This window comes from Mobula birostris, chromosome X (assembly GCF_030028105.1).
Source record: "Mobula birostris isolate sMobBir1 chromosome X, sMobBir1.hap1, whole genome shotgun sequence".
In the NCBI taxonomy this organism is placed as follows: Eukaryota; Metazoa; Chordata; class Chondrichthyes; order Myliobatiformes; family Myliobatidae; genus Mobula; species Mobula birostris.
In genome coordinates this window covers 80816091-80841166 of record NC_092402.1, presented here as the reverse complement: position 1 = coordinate 80841166, position 25076 = coordinate 80816091, and the positions used below count along the sequence as shown (strand labels likewise).

The following is a 25076-nucleotide window of genomic DNA, read 5'->3' as shown; positions in this document are numbered from 1 at the left end:
CATCTCCTCTGTATCTACTTCCAAGCACCTTAAAATTGTGCCCTCTTGTGCTAGCCATTTCAGCCCTGGGAAAAAAAGCCTCTGTTGATCCACACGATCAATGCCTCTCATCATCTTATACACCTCTATCAGGTCACCTCTCATCCTCCGCCACTCCAAGGAGAAAAGGCCGAATTCACTCAACCTATTCTCATAGGGCATACTCCCCAATCCAGGCAAAATCCTTGTAAATCTCCTCTGCATACTTTCTATGGTTTCCACGTCCTTCCTATAGTGAGGTGACCAGAACTGAGCACAGTACTCCAAGTGGGGTCTGACCAGGCTCCTATAAAGCTGTAACATTATCTTTAGGCTCTTAAACTCAATCCCACGGTTGACGAAGGCCAATGCACCGTATGCCTTCTTAACCACACAGTCAACCTGCGCAGCAGCTTTGAGTGTCCTATGGACTTGGACGCCAAGATCCCTCTGATCCTCCACACTGCCAAGAGTCTTACCATTAATACTATATTCTACCATCATATTTGACCTACCAAAATGTACCACCTCATACTTATCTGGATTTAACTCCATCTGCCACTTCTCAGCCCAGTTTTGCATCCTATCAAGGTCCTGCTGTAACCTCTGACAGCCCTCCACACTATCCACAACACCCCCAACCTTTGTGTCATCAGCATATTTACTAACCCATCCCTCCACTTCCTCATCCAGGTCATTTATAAAAATCACGAAGAGTAGGGGTCCCAGAACAGATCCCTGAGGCACACCACTGGTGACCCACCTCCATGCAGATTATGACCCATCTACAACCACTCTTTGCCTTCTGTGGGCAAGCCAATTCTGGATCCACAAAGCAAGGTCCCCTTGGATCCCATGCCTCCTTACTTTCTCAATAAGCCTTGCATGGGGTACCTTGTCCAATGCCTTGCTGAAATCCATATACACTACATCTACTGGTCTACCTTCATCAATGTATTGTGTTTAGTCACGTCCTCAAAAAATTCAATCACGCTCGTAAGCCACGACCTGCCTTTGACAAAACCATGCTGACTATTCCTAATCATATTATGCCTCTTCAAATGTTTATAAATCCTGCCTCTCGGGATCTTTTTCATCAACTTACCAACCACTGAAGTAAGACTCACTGATCTATAATTTCCTGGGCTATCTCTACTCCCTTTCTTAAATAAGGGAACAACATTTGCAACCCTCCAATCCTCTGGAACCTCTCCCGTCTCCACTGATGGTGCAAAAATCATTGCCAAAGGCTCAGAAATCTCCTCACTCGCCTCCCTCAATAGCCTGTGGTATATCTCGTCCAGTCCCAGTGACTTATCCAACTTGTTACTTTCCAAAAGCTCCAGCACTTCCTCTTTCTTAATGTCTATATGCTGAAGCTTTTCAGTTCACTTTAAGTCATCCCTACAATCGCCAAGATCCTTTTCCATAGTGAATACTGAAGCAAAGTATTCATTAAGTACCTCAGCTATCTCCTCCAGTTCGACACACACTTTTTACACACTTTTTAATGAAATAATTTTATGTGATTTGGTTCTCCAAATCTCTTGGTTCTTTTGTCTGGCCAATCCAGAATGCTACAGACATCACTAATCTCCACTTGGCCTTGGATTACCTGGACAATAGCAATATCTATATCAAGCTGCTGTTTATTGACTGCAGCTCAGTTTTCAACACAGTCATACCCTCGGTCTAATCAACAAGCTCCAAAGCCTGGGCCACTGTACCTCCCTCTGCAAATGGATCCTTGACTTCCTCAGCAGGAAACCGCAGTCAGTGCAGATCGGAAATAATATCTCCTCACTGACAACCAACCAACACAGGTGCGCCTCACATATGCATCTTTAGCCCACTGTTCTACTCTTTACACTCATGACTGTGTGGCTAGGCACAGCTCAATCTCCATCTATAAATTTGCCGATATAACAAATGTTGTAGGCAGAATCTCAGCTGGTGACGAGGAGGTGTACAGGAGTGAGATAGATCAGCAGCTTTGAGTGGTGTCACAACAACAGCCTTGCACTCAGTGTCAGTAAGACTAAGGAATTGATTGTGGACTTTAGGAAGGGGAAGTCGAGGGAACACACACCAGTCCTCTTCGAGGGATCAGCAGTGGAAAAGGTGAGGAGTTTCAAGTTTCTGGGTGTCAACATCTCTGGGGATCTATCTTGAGCCCTACATATTGATGACAATGGCTATATTTCTTGAGGAGTTTGAGAAGATTTGGTATGTCACCAAAGACTCTATCAAATTTCTACAGATGTACTGTGGAGAGCATTCTAATTGATTGCATCACTGTTTGGGAAGGAGACACCGATGCACAGGTTTGGAGGAAGATGCAGATGCAGAGGTTGCAAACTTTATAAAGCACAGATGAGGCCTCACTTGGAGAATTGTGAGCAATTTTGGGCCTCTTATCTTAGAAAGAATGTGCTGACATTGAAGGGAGTGCAAAGGAGGTTCACGAAAATTATTCCAATTGCAGGGCTTATCATATGAAGAGCTTTCGACTGCTCTATACTCACTGGAATACAAAAGAATGAGGGGGTTCTCATTGAAACCTATCGAATGTTGAAAGGTCTTGATAGAGTGGATGTGAAGACGATGTTTTCTATTTTGGGAGAGTCTAAGACCAGAGGATCAGAATTGAGGGGCACCCATTTAGAACAAAAATGAGGGGGAATTTCATTAGCCAGAGAGTGGTGTATCTGTGGAGTTCATTAACACAGGTGGCTGTGGAGGCCTAGTTTTTGGGTATATTTAAGGCAGAGGTTGGTAGGTTCTTGATTATTCAGGGCTTGAAGGGATACAGGGAGAAGGCAGGAGATGGGGGCTGAGAGGGAAAGAATCAGTCATAATGAAATGGCGGAGCAGACTTGATGGGTCAAATGGCCTAATTCTGCTCCGATGTCTTACAGTCTTATGGTTATATGGACGAAACTCCACCAGCAGCATCGTGGGTGCTAGCCTCCCCACCAAAGGGGATGTCTCAGGAAAGTGGCATTCATCATGAAGGACCTTTATCATACAAGACATGTTCTCATCTTATTACTACCATCAGGGAGGTAACCGCTCCACCTTCCAATTTCTGAATCGTCATGAACCCATGATCTCTACTTAACCACTATATATTTCTCTAAATTTAAACTATTTATTTATTTATTTATTTATATTATTGTAACTCATAGATTTTTATGCATTGCACTGTACTGCCGCAGCAAAACAACAAATTTCATATCTATCAGTGATAACATCTACCTATGTTTCATTGACTATACAAAAGCTTTTGACACTGTCAGACAGCAAGATCTTCTGGAAATGATTCAAAATAGAAGGAGAAGTAAGTGAGTATGTGAATATCATGAGAGGAGTCAGGCAAGGTTGTGTCTTTTCGCCAGACTTATTTAACCTGTATAGTGAAAATATCTTGAGAAATATCAAAGACATCAAAGGATTCACAATTGGAGGCCATTATATAAATAACACCAGATATGCTGATGACATCGTACTAATAGCTGACTCAGAAACAAAATTCAAGAACTACTCACTATAGTGGCAGCAGAAAGTAATCGCAGAGGCCTCTAAATCAACACCAAGAAGACAGAAAGCATGGTCATCTCCAGAAAGACAAGCATCCCATAATGTGTGATCAAGATCGGAAATACAAACATCAAACAAGTCAACAAATTCAAATATCTTGGCAGCCTAATAACAAGTGATGGCAGGTGCGACACAGATATCAAATACAGAATAGCAATGGCGAAAGAAACTTTCCAAAAAATGAAGACCATATTAACAGACAAAGATGAGCACGTACACTAAAAACAGAATACTGCAGTGCTACATTTATTCTATCCTGGCTTATGGAAGTGAATGCTGGACCATTTCTCCAGCAATGGAAAAGAGACTAGAAGCAGCTGAATTATGGTTCTACAGGAGAATGTTAAAAATATCATGGAACACACACACATCAAATAAAGAGGTTTTCAGAAGGGCCCAAGCAGTTCGATCACTCATACCAACAATAAGAGAAAGACAACTCAGATTCCTAGCACACATCATGCGGAAAGATGAACTGGAAGAACTCATACTCTGGAAAGATCAAGGGGAGCAAACCTAGAGGAAGACCTCAGCTTATGTACATCAAAAGCATAGCCAGGTGGTTACACATCGAGGAAATGTAAGTCATCTAAAAAACGAAGGATAGATCTATCTGGAAGATCATGGTCACCAAAGTCCACATCGGATATGGTACCTAGACAGACAGACATCAGTGATAATAAACCTGATTCTGATAAAAGCCAATTTAACAAAGGCTTTTCTAAAAGGAATGGACAAATGATGCCATAGAGTCATCTGTGAGGCAACAGCTCTACGAGCTACACTGATGTGTCACCCCAAAATATAAATACTTTAACGGATTAAAGCATAATATTCTTTTGTTTGTTTGCCAATTTACTCTAATGCCTCTAGGACTCACCAAAACCAGATTTGGCAGGTACCTCACAGAGATAGGTAGATTGATAGATAGGTATATTATTGACCCTAAAGGAAATTACAGTGTCACAGTAGCGTTTCAAGTGCATGGATATAAATATTAGAAGAGAAGTAGAAAGAATACAAACTAAGTTACCACAGACAGTCCAACAAGAGGAGATCATTACTTCCCTGGCTATCTTCCAATCTGAATGAGTATGCTGCAGTTGTTACCGACTTCATTAAAACCTGTGTGGATGAGTGTGTGCCTACAAAGACTTACTGTACGTTACCAAACCAAAAGCTGTGGATGAACCAGGAGGTACGTCGTCTGCTGAAGGCTAGATCTGTGGCATTCAATTCTGGCAGCCCAGGTCTGTACCAGAAAACTAGGTATGATTTGCTGAGGGCTACTTCAAGAGCAAAGAGACAATTTCGAACAAGGTTGGAGGCGACACCGGATGTACAACAACTCTGGCAGGGTTTTACTTCCTACAAAGCGAAACCCAACAGCATGAATGGTAGCGATGCTTCACTACCAGATGAACTCAACGCCTTCTATGCACACTTTGAAAGGGAAAATATAACTACAGCTGTGAAGACCCTGCTGCACCTGATGACCCTGTGATCTCCGTCTCAGAGGCCGATGTTAGGCTGTCTTTAAAGAGAGTGAACCCTCGCAAGGTGGAAGGTCCCGATGGAGTACCTGGTAAGGCTCTGAAAATCTGTGCCAACCAACTGGCGGGAGTATTCAAAGACATTTTCAACCTCTCACTGCTATGGGCGGAAGTTCCCACTTGCTTCAAAAAGGCAACAATTATACCAGTGCCTAAGAAGAATAGCGTGGGCTGCCTTAATGACTATCGCCCGGTAGCACTCACATCGACAGTGATGAAATGCTTTGAGAGGTTGGTCATGACTAGACTGAACTCCTGCCTCAGCAAGAACCTGGACCCATTGTAATTTGCCTATCGCCATAATAGGTCTATGGCAGATGCAATCTCAATGGCTCTTCACACGGCTTTAGACCACCTGGACAACACAAACACCTACGTCAGGATGCTGTTCATCGACTATAGCTCAGCATTTAATACCAGTATTCTCACAATCCTGATTGAGAAATTACAGAACCTGGGCCTCCGTACCTCCCTCTGCAATTGGATCCTTGACTTCCTAACCCGAAGACCACAATCTGTGCGGATTGGTGATAACATCTCTTTCTCGCTGACGATCAACACTGGTGCACCTTAGGGGTGTGTGCATAGCCCACTGCTCTACTCTCTCTATACACATGACTGTGTGGCTAGGCATAGTCAAATACTATCTATAAAATTGCTGATGATGCAACCATTGTTGGTAGAATCTCAGATGGATATGACAGGGTGTACAGGAGCGAGATATGCCAATTAGTGGAGTGGTGTCACAGCAACAACCTGGCACTCTACGGTAGGATGAAAGAGCTGATTGTGGACTTCAGGAAGGGTAAGACAAAGGAACACATACAAATCCTCATAGGGGATCAGAAGTGGAGAGAGTGAGCAGTTTCAAGTTCCTGGGTGTCAAGACCTCTGAGGTCTTAACCTGGTCCCAACATATTGATGTAGTTACAAAGAAGGCAAGACAGTGACTATACTTCATTAGGAGTTTGAAGAGATTTGGTATGTCAACAAATACACTCAAAAACTTCTATAGATGTACCTTGGAGAGCATTCTGACAGGCTGCATCACTGTCTGGTATGAGGGTGGGGGGCTACTGCACAGGACCGAAAGAAGCTGCAGAGGGTTGTAAATTTAGTCGGCTCCATCTAGGGTACTAGCCTGCAAAGTACCCAGGACATCTTCAAGGAGTGGTGTCTCAGACAGGCAGTGTCCATTATTAAGGACCTTCAGCACCCAGGGCATGCCCTTTTCTCACTGTTACCATCAGGTAGGAGGTACAGAAGCCTGAAGGCACATGCTCAGCGATTCAGGAACAGCTTCTTCCCCTCTGCCATCTGATTCCTAAATGGATATCGAACCCTTGAACACTACCTCACTTTTTAAATATATATTATTTCTGTTTTTCGTACAATTTTTTATCTATTCAATATATATATATACTGTAATTGATTTACTTATTTAATTATTATTATTATTTTTTCTTCTTCTATATTATCATGTATTGCATGGAACTGCTGCTGCTAAGTTAACAAATTTCACGACACTTGCCAGTGATAATAAACCTGATTCTGATTTTGATTCTGATATAGGTTAACACATTATAGAGCCTGATGACTGAGGATAAGAATGACCTCATACAGTGCTCTTTGGAGCAGCACAGTTGTCTTAGTCTATTACTCGAAGTGCTCCTCTGTTCAGCCAAGTTGGCATGCAGAGGGTGAGAACCATGATCAAGGCTTTTCCAGAGGGCCCTTTGTTTTACCACAGCCTCTGGTATGTCCAGTTTGACTCCCATAACAGAACCAGCCTTTCTAATCAGTTTATTGAGCTTGTTGGCATCACCCGTGTTGATGCCATTGCCCCAGCACACCACTGATTGTACTGGTGACAACAGACTGGTAGAACATGTGAAGGAGGGGCCTGCATACTCCAAAGGACCTTAGACTCCTCAGGAAGTGGAGGTGACTCTGGTCCTTCTTGTACACAGCCTCTGTGTTGGTGCTCCACGCAAGTCTGTCATCCAGGTGCACCCCCAGGTACTTGTAGGTTCTCACCACACCCACGTTCTCACCATCAATAGTAACAGGGAGCAGTGCAAGCTTAGTCTTCCTAAAGTCCATCACCATCTCCTTTGTCTTACTGATGTTGAGCAGCAGATGATTCAGCTACCCAAGGGAGGAAATACTGTTGGGTCTCTTAAAGAGCACTAAAGTGGATATCTCCCTGGGGCCTGATGGGATATATCCCAGGTTATGGAGAGAGGCAAGTGAACGGATTGCTGAGACCTTGACCATTATCTTTGTGTCCTCCCTAGCCAGAGCTGAGGTCCTTGAGGACTGGCGAGTAGCTAATGTTGTTCCATTATTCTTATGTCAGTGGTCAGGATGTTACTGGAGAAAATGACTAGGGATAGGAATTGTGAGCATTTGGAAAACTATGGCTTAGTTACAGAGAGCAAGTACAGATTTGCGTGGAGCAAGTTGTGCATTACTAACTTGATTGAGACTTTTCATGAGGTGATGAGGGTGATTGACGAAGGTAGAACTGTGGATGTTGTCTACATGGATTTTAGTAAGGCATTTGACAAGGTCCTTGATGGGAGGCTAATCCAGAAGATTAAGGTGCATGGGATTAATGGTGAATTAGCTGTTTGGACTCAGAACTGGCTTGTACATAGAACACAGAAGGTAGTGGTTGAAGGGACTTATTCGAGTTGGAGGTCTGTGACTAGTGGAGTTCCACAGGGATCTGTACTGGGACCTCTGCTGTTTGTGATGTACACTGTATATAAAAGACCTGGTGGAAAATGTAGAGGGGTGAGTTAGTAAATTTGCAGATGATACAAAGATTGTTGGTGTTGTAGATTGTGTAGGAAACTGGCAAAGAATACAATGGGTTATAGAACAGTTGCAATAATGGGCAGAGAATTGGCAGATAAAGTTTAACCCAGCCAAATGTGTAATGTTGCACCTTGGAAGGTCCAATGTAAAGAGACAGTACACAGTTAAGGGTAAGACCCTTAACAGTGTCGATGAGCAGAGGGATCTTGGGGTCCAAATTCATAGCTCCTTGAAAGTGGCTACTCAGGTTGATAGGGTGGTTCAGAAGGCACACGGCATGCTTGCAATTATTATTCAAGGCACCCAGTTCAAAAGTCAAGAAGCTATGTTGCAGCTTTATAAAAGTCTAGCTAGGTCACATCTGGAGTATTCCATACTAGTTGCCCCACTATAGGAAAGATGTTGAGGCTTTGAAGAGGATGCAGAAGAGGTTTACCAGGATGCTGCTTGGATTAGAGGGCATGGACTTTAGCAAGAGGTTGGACAAACTTGGGTTGTATTTCTGGAGTGGTGGAGGCTGATTGAGGTTTATAAGATCATGAGAGGCATACCTGTAGATAGAATAGGCAGAAAGTATCTTTTCTCCAGGGTTGAAATGTCTAATACCAGAGGGCATACAATTTAAGGTGAGAGGGGATAATTTCAAGAACGTGAGGGCCAAGTTTTGTGAAAAGAGTGGTGGGCGCCTGGAATGCACTGCTTGGGGTGGTGGTAGAGGCAGAAATATAAGAGACTTTTAACAGACATTTAGATAGGCATATAAACGTGAGGAAAACGGAAGGGTACGGACATTATGTAGGCAGGAGAGATTATTTTAGTTGACCATTTGATCATGCCCTCTGTTATTGTCTTACCTTGTACTATCATAGTGCACTGTGGTAATGAACTGATCTGTATGGATGGTATGCAAGATTTTTTTTACTGTGCCTCGGTAAAATAATAAACCAGTTTACCAATCTGTTCAAAGAAGTGCAACAAATAAATTGCCGTACTTTGAATATTTGTGCCCCTTTGAGCTGTTGCAAGGAATTCAATGAAAAGGTCAGTTAAAGTTATAACGCTTTGTTATAGTTTGTGAATGTGAATCAATTTTAATACTCACAGTCAATTCACAGTAGACTCTCCTAGATAAGCAATTCTACCCTGCTGCTTCCCTTTTTCTCTCCTCACCTGGATCCACTTGCTGCCCCTTCCCCTCACCTCTGGGCATGACTATCTGCCTTCTAGTTCTGATAAAAAGTTTCGACTTGAAACGTCCATTGTCCATTTCTCTCCACAGATGTTTTGGTCCTCTAGCACCTGCAGTTTTGCATTCTTTCTATTATCGAACCTGAGAGTTACAGGATTTGCCATTCGCGCCCAGTGAGAACCCCACTATTCACTTGTGCTCTGCTAACACTGGACTGGAAATAATTCATGGACGGTCCTGTACTTCCCTTTTACGGACACAGCTATGCTAGAGCGGAACACAGGATGGCACTGGGGGCAGGATCTATTTTCCTTCTCTTTTCTTCCTCTAAGGACGCTTAAGGCTGATTTATACTTCTGCGACAACACGATGCCGTAAGGTCTGTGTCGCCGAACCCTACGCGACAGCCTGCGTTGCTGCGACGCGCACCTCTCCCAAAATGTAACCGCGCGTCGCGGCCACGCAGAACGAACTACTGTGATTGGTCCGCTTGGTAGCATCGCATGTCATCCTACGCTGCAGTAGCTTCCCATTGGGCGACTGAAGGGCAGGGAAGGAACTCTGGCTGCAATGCTTTCCATGAAGCTTTACAGACCTCCAAAATTACAGAGGACACATTTCGCATGAAAAAAGACGCTCACGGCTTGTTTACCCCAAGTCTCTATTTCCTGAGGAGACTGAGGTCCTTTAACATCTGCCGGACGATGCTGAGGATGTTCTACGAGTCTGTGGTGGCCAGTGCTATCATGTTTGCTGTTGTGTGCTGGGGCAGCAGGCTGAGGGTAGCAGACACCAACAGAATCAACAAACTCATTCGTAAGGCCAGTGATGTTGTGGGGATGGAACTGGACTCTCTCACAGTGGTGTCTGAAAAGAGGATGCTGTCCAAGTTGCATGCCATCTTGATCAATGTCTCCCATCCACTACATAATGTATTGGGTGGGCACAGGAGTACATTCAGCCAGATATACACTCATACCACCGAGATGCAACACAGAATGTCATAGGAAGTCATTCCTGCCTGTGGCCATCAAACTTTACAACTCCTCCCTTGGAATCTCAGACACCCTGAGCCAATAGGCTGGTCCTGGACTTATTTCCTGGCATAATTTACATATTACTATTTAATTATTTATGGTGCAACTGTAACGAAAACCAATTTCCCCTGGGATCAATAAAGTATGACTATGACTGTGACTATGACTATGTGAGACTACTATGACCATGAAGCCTTGCGCGGGCAGGTGTGTGCGCATGCGTGACGTGCCGAGATACGCAGACACAGCAAGAAACAAGTATAAATGCTCACAACAAGCGTAGCCTACTTGCATAGGTTACGACGTCCAGTTACCGCAGAAATATAGACTAGGCTTAAAACAAACCATTACGCAAGAGCGAAGGGGAGGAGGGGTCGGAGAAGGAGGGATTCGGGATCAGCAGTCTCGGCGATTTCTAGGGAGTCCAGATGGGTGGCTGATATCCGAGGGAGACGGCGGCTGCGACCCAGTGATGTCCCTGTAATAATGCCACCTCTTGCGGCGTTGAGATTCTGCTTTCTGTGCTTGTTGGGCTGCAGTGTACGGGGAGGCTACACCAAAGCGGTAAACGTGCAGGGTGAGTCCAGTACAATGAATGCAACACGTTTCGGGGAGACCATTAGGGGCATGGGGCTCATTCTCAAAGGTAGTTGATGGGCGGTCGGTTGCAATGCTCGCTTCACAACGAGGAGGCGAGAAGCAAGCGGTCTGGATTCGCTGCTGCACAATAGCACTTTCCTCTCTGGGCTACCCGGCGGCGAGGAGGAATGCCGGCTGGGGAGGTGAACAATGACGAGCAGGACAGGGGGACGGGGACACAAGCTCCCTTGCCTCCAATTAATTAACGGCGAAGGGATGCTTTTGATTTCTTGAAGCTTAGCCTATTTTTTTTGTCTTGGGTGGGGCTGGAGGTCACTGTTCGGAGAGTTTCACCAGCTAAAGTCAACTGGAACGTATGAATTTCAGTATAAATCATCCTGTTGGTATTGTCAACAGGGTGTGTAACAAGCGGATTGTTCTGCATCTGAGAGTGATGGCTTCTGTGTATGTGTAAGCAAATTCATAAGCATTGGAGAGATTTTCTTAAAAGTGTACCACTCTCAACTATGCAGATCTAGAGTTAGGTGTGTAAAAGTCGGCAAAATGCCAGTGAACGTTCCCCGAGAAAAAATGAACAGTTGGCCATTCCAGTCTTTATAGGAAACCCTTGTGTCCCTTCGAGTCGAAGATAATTAACTGCTCTCTATTCGTGGAACTCATCAATTTGAAATGATTCCAAATATCGTGAGCTATGTTAAGATTCAAAATAAAAGACCATAAATGGTTTCAGTGGTAGTCGTGGGGTTGCTTTGGTGGTAAAATGCTATAATTAGTGCAGAAGATGTATTGTGATCCGAGCTTTAGCGTACTAACATTGAGGAGGGGTTAGCCAATTGCAGTTGATGTAGGTCAGCCATGATCCTATTGACTAACAGAGTAGGTTTGAGGGGCTGACTGGCAAGCGCCTACTTCCGCTTCTTAAGTTTGAATGAAAAATATTTCCCCCAAAATCTTATTTTCAGTAAACTGTCTTCCACCACCTCTCTGGCCGCCCACTCGTGTTCCTGACCAATAGAGTGACAGTTGGTCCCAAGCTCCAGTCAAAACTCAAGCTCCTCTTGTGTGAAGAGGTCTTCCCGTCGCGTGAGCCTGCACTTCCAATCAATGAGCTCATAATGAGCTAATTTCTTGCCTCAATATTGCCGCTTAAACTGCAGCCCAAAAATGGAATGGGCTGTTCTGAGAGAAGAAATTCACCCTCACCTTCATTTTTAGGGGCTGGCTGTTTATACTGACAATGTTGCCCCCTCTCCTATCAATACAACACAATACTCTTCTGTCAATCCTTGATGTGCCTTGCAATGCATACACCTTTTCATTCTTTTAATGTATAGGTCATTCTGCTAATTTTTTTCCCCTTAAGATGTTACTTTCAGGAATTAGTGAATCTTTGTGACGCCAATTAGAAGGCAAGTCTTTCCTTCATTACTGAGATACAATCTGTTATTTCCAGGTTTGCTCTCATGAAACCCCAGTCCAATTCAAAAAAAAAACTTCCCTTATCTTTGTACTCTTAACACTCCTCATCAACCTCTGTGCAATTAAAGCCAGCATTTCATTTGACTTCCTCCTCTTTTCGCTTTTGGCTAACTTTCTGTTTCTAGTACAAGGACAACAAATCCTCTGAGTAACCAAAGTATTCCTTTCGTTCCTTGCTATCTACTGTCCCTGGCTCTGCAGTTGATTTCTGGGGAAATTTCTCTCTGAGAAAATGTATAGGGGTGGTGATGTGGAGAGGAGGAAGAAGTCATCTGTGCCCAGAAAAGAAACAAACTGTTTATTTATGTTTCTAATTTAAAATCGAAGGTGTTGACAAGATGATGTTTTACTGTAGTGTTCCTTTCACATATAGGTAAACAGAAAAGCAAGATGTGTGCAATGTTTTAAAGCTAGCTGTGTTGCATTAGATTGGCTTCTTCCATCGTCCTTTCATTCCATCATGTTTTCCACTTTTGTTCTGTAATGTACGTGCTTCCTTTTGCTGGAAGTAAGTATCTCGATGGTCTGCATCATTCTGTGTCATCCCTACTATGCTTGCTTGCTTCACGAGTTAGGGTCTTATTGGGGTCAAATGCTTTCGGATTGCAGCAGGCCATATTGTGCAAACCCCCCCCCCCAACAACTTTATCAGCATTCACTATTTCCTCTAAGCTGCGCAGTAACTGAAATGCTCCCGCGCTCATAGCCTTTGTTGCCACGTAGCTGGAATTTTCTTTTGTATAATATAATTTTGAAATTATGCTAAACTAATTTTTGCATCTATGTTAGTGATTTTCATTCTAAATATTCATAATGTGCATATTACAAAAAGCATTTAAAGTGCAACACTGTTTTCAGGCTGTGTTTATATAAGAAAAATAGTAAATTTCCTGCTCAGAGCAATGGTTGGTCCGCACAGCTTTTTTTTTAAAAAAAGGGGAACATTGGGTGTAGTGACTATGATACAAGAATGTGAAATGGAAATTTTAGAATTCAGATCAAAACAGTTTAAGAAGGAGTTCATTTAAAAAAAGAATTATTATGAAGCTATTGAAATGGAGAAATCCAAATACCTTTCACCTGTTTTTGGTGGAGTTTACAAACAAATCTGAGCTGTATGCAACTGCAGAGCAGATCCTGAAATAGCTATGTTGCATTAAACCAATATGGCATAGTATGGGCAGCACATGCCAGTTTTAGGAGGCAGCAATGCAATCATCCTGCAGTAGACTACTAATTGTCCATTTTTGGCAATCCAAATCCAGAGCAGGAATTGTTTCGCCATTCCCATGAACATTGGTTATATTGAGCCTTCATTATGTCTGAGGTGGACCTGGAAATTAAATTGGCAAATTTCTTTAAAATTAACAGCTCAATTTTCTGGCTTTTGAATTGTAAGAAGACTATTGGCTAATAATAGAAAGTTAACTTCAGATGTATTTATCAGACACAGGGAAATGTATCATTTGTGTTGACAGCAGTACAACACTAATGGAGTGTCAGCACACATTCCAGTGCCAGTGTAGCATGTCCACAGGTTTTGTTTGAGATGAAACTATGCAACATAGAAATGAACCCTCAGCACACCATGTCCATGCTGACCACTGAATGCCCATCTATACCAATTCCATTTACCAGCAGTTGGAGTCTTGTTTCTCTACTTTGCCAATTCAAGTAATCCTGCAGATACTTTATTTAAATGCTAAGTGTGCACGTTTGCATTTCTATAACCAACTGCAATGCTCTTCAAATAAATTGCGGAATTGAAAATTAGCTGGTGAGATTCTTATCACTTTCATTCAATGTGTATTTAAAAAGGGGTTTTGCTAATGCACAGCAGGTAGGATCCAATGGATTATGCAAATTTATCATCTGATATGTGTGATTTACATGCAGCTGTTGATACCAAGCATGAACACTGAGTAACAAAGCACAGAACATTTCTCCTTGTACAAAGAAGGTAGTTAAAACAAGTTGATTTCATTCTCTTCAGAGCCACCCCCACCACTACTTTAATGAGAACCCAACCGACATGACCGTGTATGAAATCCCTGACATGTGGGAATCATTTCCAGTGCATTATTACTGAGTGTGCTTTCTCTTTCCCCATCAAAAAGAACTGAGATGAAACAATTAAATGAAACAAGAAGCATAACTGGTGCAATGGTTAATTTTTGAAATAAGTCCCTGATCATCAATTATTGTTCCCAAATTGAAAGTTCTGCATCAGTGGTGATTTATTTATTTTCATGAGTAGACAACATCCCCTGAATATCAGCAAAGGTTCATCTGGTAGCACAGCCAGGCAGGATAGTATGGGGGTCAAGTATCACTCCAGAGACTTTGTCACATGTGACCCAGAGTGGTGCTACCCTGTGTAGTATTTCAGGCTAGTTCCAGAGGAGAATATTGGTCTGTTAATGTGCTGTCTCTTGGTTGAGACACTAAATGAACACGTAGGATAAGGAAGTCTCCATGTCTTGAGCTCCATTTATCCTTTAAAACTTAATTACAAAAATGGCAAATGTTAGAAGTGCCCAGTTAGTCAGGCTGCATCTATGAAGAACGAACCAGAGTTAATATTTCAGGTGAATAAGCCCTGGGCTGTCCACTCTGAATATCCCTCCATAGACATTGCATGGTAAGTATTCTTTGTTTTAGATTTCCATCCACTATCTGAGGTTTCTGGTTCCTAATACTGTCTGTCTGTGCAGGTCATTTCACTGTTGGCCAATGCTGTCTGGACAGCCTGTCAACTTACCCACAGGACTAATCTGATAGCGCTCCAAAAATGCTTTTGGCTGTAAAGTGCTTTGGAATTCCCTGAGGGTGTAGAAAGTGCTGGGTAAAGGTAGTTCCATCTGTCTGCTATCCATATTACACCTACAAGTTCCTGATATGAAACTACTCTGTTCTTGTAATCCTGGTTCCAAATCAAAATTTGCATCACATCTAGCTCCTGAATGTAGCAGTGTAGTAATACACTTGCATCACGTTAAAGCAATACAAACGCTGTTGCTATATGTTTACTTTTGGTCTAATTATTCAGTGGTAGTATTTATGATCTGTGTGTCTCCTAGCTCTTTAACTCTATCAATATTTCCTTAACCTTTTCCTCTTGCTTTCTTTAAGTGATTCAATGCCATTTGATTTAGTGGTGATATGTTGCACATCAGAACCACTGATTGGCTGAAGAAACTTTTTTTGAGCGACCTACTAGACATAATGGTGTCCACCTAACATTTATAATCCTTTGTTTTCACTTCCCCCACAAGTAGAAATATTTTCTTTGCCTTCTGAATTAGACCTTCTGATCTTTTAATATTTCTATGAAGCCCAACGTGGCTTATGTTTTCTTTTCTGTGGAGAAGTCTGTCTGTTCATCCTCCTCTGATACTTGATTGTTTATTTAGCAATATAACATGGAGTCTGCCCTTCAAGCTATGCTGTCCCAGCAGCCCCACAATGCTGATCAATCTTAATTTTTTTTTAATCACGATGATAATATATCAGCACTAAGAATGTATACTTGTGAATTTACTCTGTACCTTCTCAGATGTCGCTATATCCTTTTATTAATATGAAGGAAAGTCCTGTCCAGGGATAGTCCAAGTGGAGTTTAACCAAGATCCTTGTTCAACATAGCCGTTTGTAAATTTCATCCCTTTAGAAATAAATCTTTATACTTTCATTGCTTCCAATGTACCCCAAGCCCTTTGTTCCACTAGGTGAGATTCCTAGTATTGTTGTCCCTTTGTTCTTTCAACCAAAACGCTTCATCTGGCACTGGCCTGGAAACACCAATGCCCTTGAATGGAAAAAGTAGTGAATATAGCCCATCATCAAGGATCCCTCACCACCCGGGACATGGTCTCTTCTCGCTGCTGTCATGAGGAAGGAGATACAGGAGCCTCAGGACTCACACCACCAGGTTCAGGAAGTTATTACCTCTAAACCATCAGGATCTTAAACCAAAGGGGATAACTTCTCTTGCCCCATCATTGAAATGTTTCCACAACCTATGGACTCACTTTCAAGAACTCTTCACCTCATGTTCTCAATATTTATTGCTTATTTATTATTATTATGATTATTTCTTTTTGAATTTCCTAGTTTGTTCTCTTTGGCACACTAGTTGAACACCTAACTTGGTGCGGTCTTTCATTGATTCTATTATGGAATTACTGAGTATGCCCACAAGAAAATGAATCTCAGGGTTGTATATGGTGATACGTATATATGTACTTTGATAATAAATTGAACTTTGACATGAACATTTATTTTTATCCTATTTTATTTACTGCAGGCTTTCTTTTGATGCCATCTGCAGGTTTAGAGTTTGTACTTGGTTCGGAGAATGCAATTTGCAATTAAGAATCCCAACACCTCTGCCCATGGAATCCTCCTTCCTCTTGTTTTGCCAGTATTTGAAGCTGTCTGCAATACAGAAGGTTTTATCTTGTCTAAGTTTGATGTGCTTATCAATTGCCAATCCTCTTTTTATCTCTAAGTACTTTTTTGGTCTTTATTTTGGAATATTATCTTCTTGATAAATCTACGTGCAAGGGAGTTATTTAATGCTACTGATATTGTCTGTGATTTATGACTGTTCTAATCTAGATCTTGTTGCTGTTATGTGTTTTTAAACTCAATCTAATTTCATAGTTTCTTTATTTTCTTTAGTTTGTATTACTTTTTTTTACTCACCTTCACAAATTCTGGTCTGTCACCACTCTTTTATTGCTCAAGCACTTGGTGTATGCATTTTAGGAGTGAATTGAGAGCAATCCACATACATGTGAGCTAGACCAAAAGTAACCATGCAACAGCAGTATTTTAGATAGATACTTCACTGTTGCCATCAGGTAGGAGGTACAGAAGCCTGAAGACACACACTCAGCAATTCAGGAACAGCTTCTTCCCCTCTGCCATCCGATTCCTAAATGGACATTGAATCCTTGGACACTACCTCACTTTTTTTAATATACAGTATGTTTTTGCATGCATTTTATCTATTCAATATACATATACCATAATTGGGATTAGAATCAGAATTCTGATTCTAATTCCAAAGGAAATTGCAGTGTCACAGTAGCATTACAAGTGCACAGATATGCAAATATTAGAAGAGAAGTAAGAAAGAATAAAAAAACTGGACAACAAATTTTTTCCAAAAGTGTTGCTTCCTCAGAATTTTTTTTTTGTTAGACTGCTTGACGATGAACACAAATATAATTTCAGACTACTTGTATCACGTAGGAATTTGGAGAAACAACAAATTAACTTTTATTGAATATAATGTGTTTAATTGCATATTGGTGCTGATGCTTTGCAATAGTTCAACTAAGTTAAAAAAAATTTTGTTAATGATTTTCATTTGTACTCAGTGTCTGAGGCTTCTCGCTTAAGTGTCCAACAATAATTCGCCAGCATTGATGGATTCCAGTTGCCCTGGTATCTTTTCTCCATGACTGCAACGTCCCGGTGAAACCTTTCACCATGCTCATCACTGACAGCACCAAGATTTACAGGGAAGAAGTCTAAAGGGGAATGCAGAAAATGAATCTTTAGTGACATGTTGCATTTCATGGTTTTATATGCTTGAAGCATGCTTTCAACCAGCTGCATGTAGCTTGGTGCTCTGTAGATGTCGAGAAAAATTTCAACAACTTCCTTGAATGCCTTCCATGTGATTTTCTCCGGTCCCACTAGAAAGTCTTCAAATTGCCTGTCATTGGTGACCTGTTTGATTTGTGGACCAGCAAAAATGCTTTCCTTAATCTTGGCATCAGTTATTCTGGGAAGCATCCGTCTCAAATATCAAAATCCTTCATAGAAATTTTTGTGCCTGGTGATAGTAAATTCCATCCATACAGTCCTGAACCCAATAATTATGACTAAAACCTGGCCTGCCATGCAGCAGCTGCGCTGCCTAAGCATGCCTGGTCAAGATAGGAAACTTTTCAACTTACATTGTAGGCAACATTCTAATTGACTTGAATTATGAATTGAAATAATAATCATAAGTGATTTCAAAAAAAATGGTGCGTGATAGGGAAATTTCATGGTGATTTTCATGATCAGTAGCCCAAAATTCATAAGATACACCTAAAGGTATTCAAGAAGCAAAATCTTTGTTGTCCAGTGAAATAAGTTACCTCAAATGGTCTAATGGGGGGGGGGGGGGGTCATCACTTCCCTGGCTATAGATTGACTCATTATAGAGCCTAACGGGTTCTACCGCAGCCTCCAGTATGTTAATCGTTATGTCATTGATTTGGACTATGGGATTAATGGATTTGTAGCTAAATTTGCTGATGATACAAAGATAGGCGGAGCAGTGGGTAGTGTTGAGGAAACAGAGAACCTGCACAGAGACTTGGATAGCTTAGGGGAATGGGCAAAGAAGTGGCAAATTAAATACGGTGTTGTTAAATACGATGGTTATGCACTTTGGTGCAAGAAATAAACGGGCAGATTATTATTTAGATGGGGAGAGAATTCAAAAGTCAGAGAATTGCATTTTGGAAGTTTTGTGCAGGATACCCTGAAGGATAACTGCAGGTTGAGTCAGTGGTGAAGAAGGTGAATACAATGTTGGCATTCATTTCTAGAGGTATAGAATATAAGAGCAGGGATTTGATGTTGAGGCTCTATAAGGCACTCGTGAGACCACACTTGGAGTATTGTGTGCAGTTTTAGGTTCCTTAATTTAGAAAGGATACACTGACATTGGTGAGGGTTCAGAGACTATTTACGAGAATGATTCCAGGGGTGAAAGGGTTACCGTATGAGGAACATCTGGCAGCTCTTGGGCTGTATTCCCTGGGGTTCAGGAGAATGAGGGGGGCTCTCACAGAAACATTCCAAATGTTAAAAGGCCTGAACAGATTAGATATGGCAAAGTTATTTCCCATGGTAGGGAGGTCTAGGACAAGAGGGCACAACTTCAGGATTGAATGATGTCCATTCAGAACAGAGATGTAGAGAAATTACTTTAGTCAGAGGGTGGTAAATCTGTGGAATTTGTTGCCACGAGCAGCTGTGGAGACCAAGTCATTGGGTGCATTTAAGGCAGAGATAGATAGGTTCTTGATTAGCCAGGATATCAAAGGGTATGGGGTGAAAGCAGAGTGGAGATGACTGGAAGAATTGGATCAGCCCATGATTGAATGGCAGAGCAGACTCGATGGGCTGAATGGCCTACTTCTGCTCCTATGTCTTATGGTCTTTTCGTGTGTCCAGTTTGACTCCTCTAACAGAGCCAGCCTTTCTAATCAGTTTATTGAGTATGTTGACATCACCTGTGTTGATGCCATTGCTCCAGCACACCACCACATAGAAGATTGTACTGGTGACAACAGACTGGTAGAACATGTGAAGGAGAGGCCTGCATACTGCAAAGGACCTCAGACTCCTCAGGATGTAGAGGTAACTCTAGCTCCTATTGGACACAGCCTCTGTGCTCCATTCGGGTCTGTCATCCAGGTGCACCCCAGGTACTTGTAGGTTCTCACCACATCCTCACCCTCACCACCAATAGTAACAGGGAGCAGTGTATGCTTAGTCTTCCTAAAATGCATGGAATGGTGCCTTTAGTCCACCAAACCCTCACTGAGCACCAAATGCATTCATCCTATACTAATTTCATTTTATTCTAACACTGACCTACACATTAGAGGCAACTTGGTGGTCCATTAACCTATCAATACAGTTTAGTTTTTGGACTTTATTCATCTCTGTTAATTTGTTATTGGCTAGCTATTTAATAAAATTTGCTCTTCCTGCAATCTTTTTTTCTCAAGAGGAAATATTCCCTGTACTACTTTTTCCCCACAATTACTTAGAGGAAGCACTCCTTCCTTTTCAAATATGTTTTTGGTCTGTTTTCTGAGAAATGATCAACTCCTATGCAGATAATGTGCCCCATGACAATGTGGCAGCTTTTTGGTCTGAGTTTGATGCTCATATGTTAATAGGCTTCTCCTGATACATGGGCATTTAAAACATAGAACCTCCCAATAGATTCTAATAGTCATCCCATCTGTGCTATAGAGTTGGGACATGGGATTAGGTGAAGTAGTTTTTGTTTTCTTTGGCAGCATGTTTATGATTGACCATTTGGTGTCTATTGGAATAAATTTCAATGCCAGTTAGTGTTTGGGGCGGGGGGGGGGCGGGTCTGAATTTTGGAAGAAATAAGCAGAAATTCCACCTACCCTCATGGTTATGCACTATTTCTGGCCAATATTTATCCCTTGGTCAACAAGAGCACAAACTCTCCTTTAGCTCTCTGTTTATGGATCTCTTTATGTCGTGGTTGATCCATTTCACTACATGACCACAGGGTAGTGTATTTCAAAAATGATTTTCATTGAACTATTTCTGGGCATCCTGCATTGTGGAAGGTGTAGTGAATACAAGTAATCTTTTTTAATGCAAATATAGTTTTGCAGTTCTGACCACTGTCATTTCCTCTTAATTAAAGCATTCATTGATTAGATGGTATTTTAGGCTCAAAAAAAGTGTATAAACTATGCACATGATTTGCAAACAAAAATGCTTGTACGGGTTGAATGACAGGAAACAATCTTTCTCATCAAATAGTACTTGTAATTACCAAAATGTAAAGATGGGAAGCAATGTTTATGTTAAGGAATTTGAGAGTGTTTTTGTAGTACTAATCATTGAAATGGCAGGAAAGATAGTGAATTGTAACAGGTGCAATGATTAGGTTACTGTCCATTATTAGTGTGGAGGTACAGGTGTCCCCTGCTTTTCGAATGTTCGCTTTACGAAACTTCACTGTTATGAAAGACCGACATTAGTACCCCGTTTTCGCTTTCAGAAGGTGTTTTCACTGTTACGAAGAAAAGCAGCGTGCGATAAAAGGCAGCGCACGCCCCGAGCAGCCGGTCTCCCCCGGATTCGGAACGGCATTGCTTAAACACATTGCATTGAGCAGCCGTTAGCAAGATGAGTTCTAAGGTGTCGGAGAAGCCTGAAAGAGTAAGGGTGTTACACTTAGCGTAAAACTAGACATAATTAAGCGTTTTGATCGTGGTGAACGAAGCAAGGTCAAAGTGAGTTTGGCTTGTGGAAGCTGATGAAGATGATGAAGAGGTTTTGGCATCCCATGACCAAGAACTGGTAGATGAAGAGCTGATGCAATTGGAAGAGGAAAGGATAACAATTGAAACCGAATGCAGTAGCGAAATGAACGTGAAGCAACTGCGTGAGAGTTTCACTGCAATGATGAAGTATGACTTTAATTTTGAAAGGGTACGTAGGTTTAGGAGATATTTGCAGGATGGTTTGAGTGCTTACAAACAACTGTATGGTAGAAAAATGCACGAGGCTCAGCAGTCAAGCAAGCCTTCCACATCAGCCACAGCAGACGACGAACCTCTACCTTCGACATCAAGATAGGCAGTCATAGGAGAAGATGGGCTGCCTGCCCTGATCGACAATGAGATGACACCCCCGGGCCCCGGACAGATACTGTACCGATTCGTGGAGAATGCAGTGGTAGCCGGGAGGCGCACAGCTTTAAGAAAAAAGCCGAAATAAACATGCTAATTAATTAGGTGACACCTAGCACGTAATTGTCGGCCCAGATCAGAGGCAATGAAATCGGCACTGATCTGGGCCGACAATTACGTGCTGGGCAGCACCTAATTAATTAGCATACTTATTTCGGCTTTTTTCTTAAAGATATTCTGTGTGCCTCCCGGCTACCGCTGCATTCCTGCATGCTTTGTGACAATGTACCACTCGGTGGCCTGGAGGGTGGGGGCCACTGCACCACCCAACCTGCGACGACTCAGTCTAACACACCATCATCAGTGTGCTCGGTGCTGTCCCGATTCTGGTAAGTGATACTACACTGTACATACATTATTTCTACTTTTTATAGGCTGTATTTTTGCGTGTTATTTGGTAGATTTGGCAGCTTCATAGTTTAAAGGTTACTGGAGAGTGCGTTTATGCCAACAGCACTTGCGTGAGATCTTCGCTATGGAGATCTGTGCAGGCAACCGTTGTAGAGAAGTATTTCTACTTTGTATAGGCTGTGTATTTATCATATCTTTCCTGCTTTTACTATATTTTACTGTTATTTTAGGTTTTATGTGTTATTTGGCATGATTTGGTAGGTTATTTTTGGGTCTGCGAACGCTCACAAAATTTTCCCCATATAAATAAATGGTAATTGCTGCTTCGCTTTACGACATTCCGGCTTACGAACCATTTCATAGGAAAGCTGTACCTTCGGATGGTGGGGGAAACCTGTACTTCTATAGATGTGTATTGTTTGTTCAGTAGAGCACACTGTAGTGCTCCTTAGTTGTCAAGAGACTATCAGATTAGCAAATGCTTTTTCTTGTAGTCATGTGTATACCATGAAAATGTGTCCTCACCACCTGTGCTTACATAACTCTTGGAGTTCTCTCTACTACGGGTACCTCATGAAATGGGATGCTTTATGTGGGACGTCGATGCCAAAACTTTGGATAGACTCGGCCTCGAGTACCCAATCATATTCTAACATTCTATGCTTTTGGGAGTCTTGTATGATTATCTCAAATGTCCTGATTATAGGCATTTCAAAGCAGTTGAATTGTATTTAATTAATATTACCATTTTAAAAAAAAAGCAAAGCTAGTTTAATGGATTAAACTACCAAATTTATTGGAAAAAATGAATGTAAAGTGAAATAAAAAAACAGCCACTGCTGCTTGCTCTTTTAATGAAGGCTGCTGACCCATCAAAATGAATGAACCATCAGAAATACAGGTGAAAAGCTGAGGGATCAGATACTGACCAGGCCACTTAGCTTGGGAAAACCTGGAGTTGTCCCAAACCTGGCAGTGATCCAGTGGTAGTGTGAAAGTTCAGATGCACCTGACCTCCAGGTGTTCTGAATTTCAGGAATGCAATGTTGCAGGCATAATGCGCTGACTGAAATGAAGGACAGAAATAGCAGTTCCGTCATGAGCTGACAAGGATGCCAGGAAGCAATTCCCTGCTCTTCGTAATGTCACGGAAATCTTTAATAATTGACCCAAGTAGATTTAACGTTGCATCTGATGCTGCTGCCTCATTGCTGTGAGGTTTCCGAGTGTGATTTGAATCCATAATCTCCTAACTCCGTGCATTACCAACGGGCCACAGTGGGAATAGATGGTGGGAACAGGCCATGAGGCATGTACAGATCATTAAATGAAAACTCAAAGGAAGCTGCTTTTTGCATATATTACAGTGATTGAGCAGATGGAGAATGTGCATGTTGCAAATGTCGGTGCAGCAAACAAACTTAATGGGATGGTGGGGGAGAATGGATTTCAGAGAGAAAATTCATTGGATTGCTACATGAAATCGCGATGCAGTAGGCATGTGCAGAAAATGTAATGAGTTGTCAAGTTTCATCATTGTTTACATGCCTCTCAGCAGTGGAAAAAGACACACGAGCCTTCTGCCTGCTCTATTATTTCTGCATATTACAGCTTCTAAGACGGGGGCTCGGGCTTCCCAACTTGGGGTCCATGGACCCCTTAGTTAATGGTAAGGCTCAATTGCATTAAAAAAAGGTTGGGAACCCCTGTTCTAGGAGTATCTACTGCTAATTGTGGGCTCAACATTTTAATAATTTGTTGAAAGTGAATTATCAGGCATTCAACAGGAATTCTGCAGATGCTGGAAATTCAAGCAACACACATAAAAGTTGCTGGTGAACGCAGCAGGCCAGGCAGCATCTGTAGGAAGAGGTGCAGTCGACGTTTCAGGCCGAGACCCTTCATCAGGACTAACTGAAGGAAGAGTGAGTAAGAGATTTGAAAGTTGGAGGGGGAGGGGGAGATCCAAAATGATAGGAGAAGACAGGAGGGGGAGGGATGGAGCCAAGAGCTGGACAGGTGATAGGCAAAAGGGATATGAGAGGATTATGGGACAGGACGTCCGGGAAGAAAGACAAGGGGGGGGGGACCCAAAGGATGGGCAAGGGGTATATTCAGAGGGACAGAGGGAGAAAAAGGAGAGTGAGAGAAAGAATGTGTGCATAAAAATAAGTAACAGATGGGGTACGAGGGGGAGGTGGGGCATTAGCAGAAGTTAGAGAAGTCAATGTTCATGCCATCAGGTTGGAGGCTACCCAGACGGAATATAAGGTGTTGTTCCTCCAACCTGAGTGTGGCTTCATCTTTACAGTAGAGGAGGCCGTGGATAGACATATCAGAATGGGAATGGGATGTGGAATTAAAATGTGTGGCCACTGGGAGATCCTGCTTTCTCTGGCAGACAGAGCGTAGATGTTCAGCAAAGCGGTCTCCCAGCCTGCGTCGGGTATTCATATTGTTGTGCCTTTATCTTTGAGCCTTTATTGTGGTGGAAGTCTTTGTATTGTAATCCGATATTCACATTTTCAATACATATATCAATGGGTTCCAATGTTTTTTGTTTCTCTCTGAAAACGAGCACTGGAATTGGTGTGGTGCAGCTGAGGTTGTTGAGCAATGCAGTAATGACCCTATGCTCGGGGATTGTATTGTATCGACTCTTGGTCCAGCTGTACCTTCTCAACATTCTCACTTTTGTTTTCAGTATGCCTCATGATCAACAATTCTTGGTGCACAAATATATCAGTGCTGTCCCAATTCTGCTCACCAGACCTGGAATATCTAGCATTTAAGTGCCGTCCTTTTTACTACCACGAGAGTTTTCCAGGGTCATTTTGGTAACAGTATACATTCCACCTCAGGCCAAAGTAAATCAGACTTTAGA

At 42.2% G+C, this 25076-nt stretch overlaps 1 protein-coding gene across 1 annotated transcript in view; it reads left to right on the top strand.

Annotated features, from left to right (window-relative positions):
* Positions 1–10473: 10473 nt before the first annotated feature.
* fam171a2a (family with sequence similarity 171 member A2a) overlaps positions 10474–25076 on the top strand; it is a 293993-nt gene continuing 279390 nt past the window's right edge. Inside the window, exon 1 of the mRNA XM_072248783.1 lies at positions 10474–10797. Coding sequence (XP_072104884.1) covers positions 10707–10797 — 91 coding nt within the window. The 5' untranslated portion in view covers positions 10474–10706. The remainder of the gene's footprint in view (positions 10798–25076) is intronic.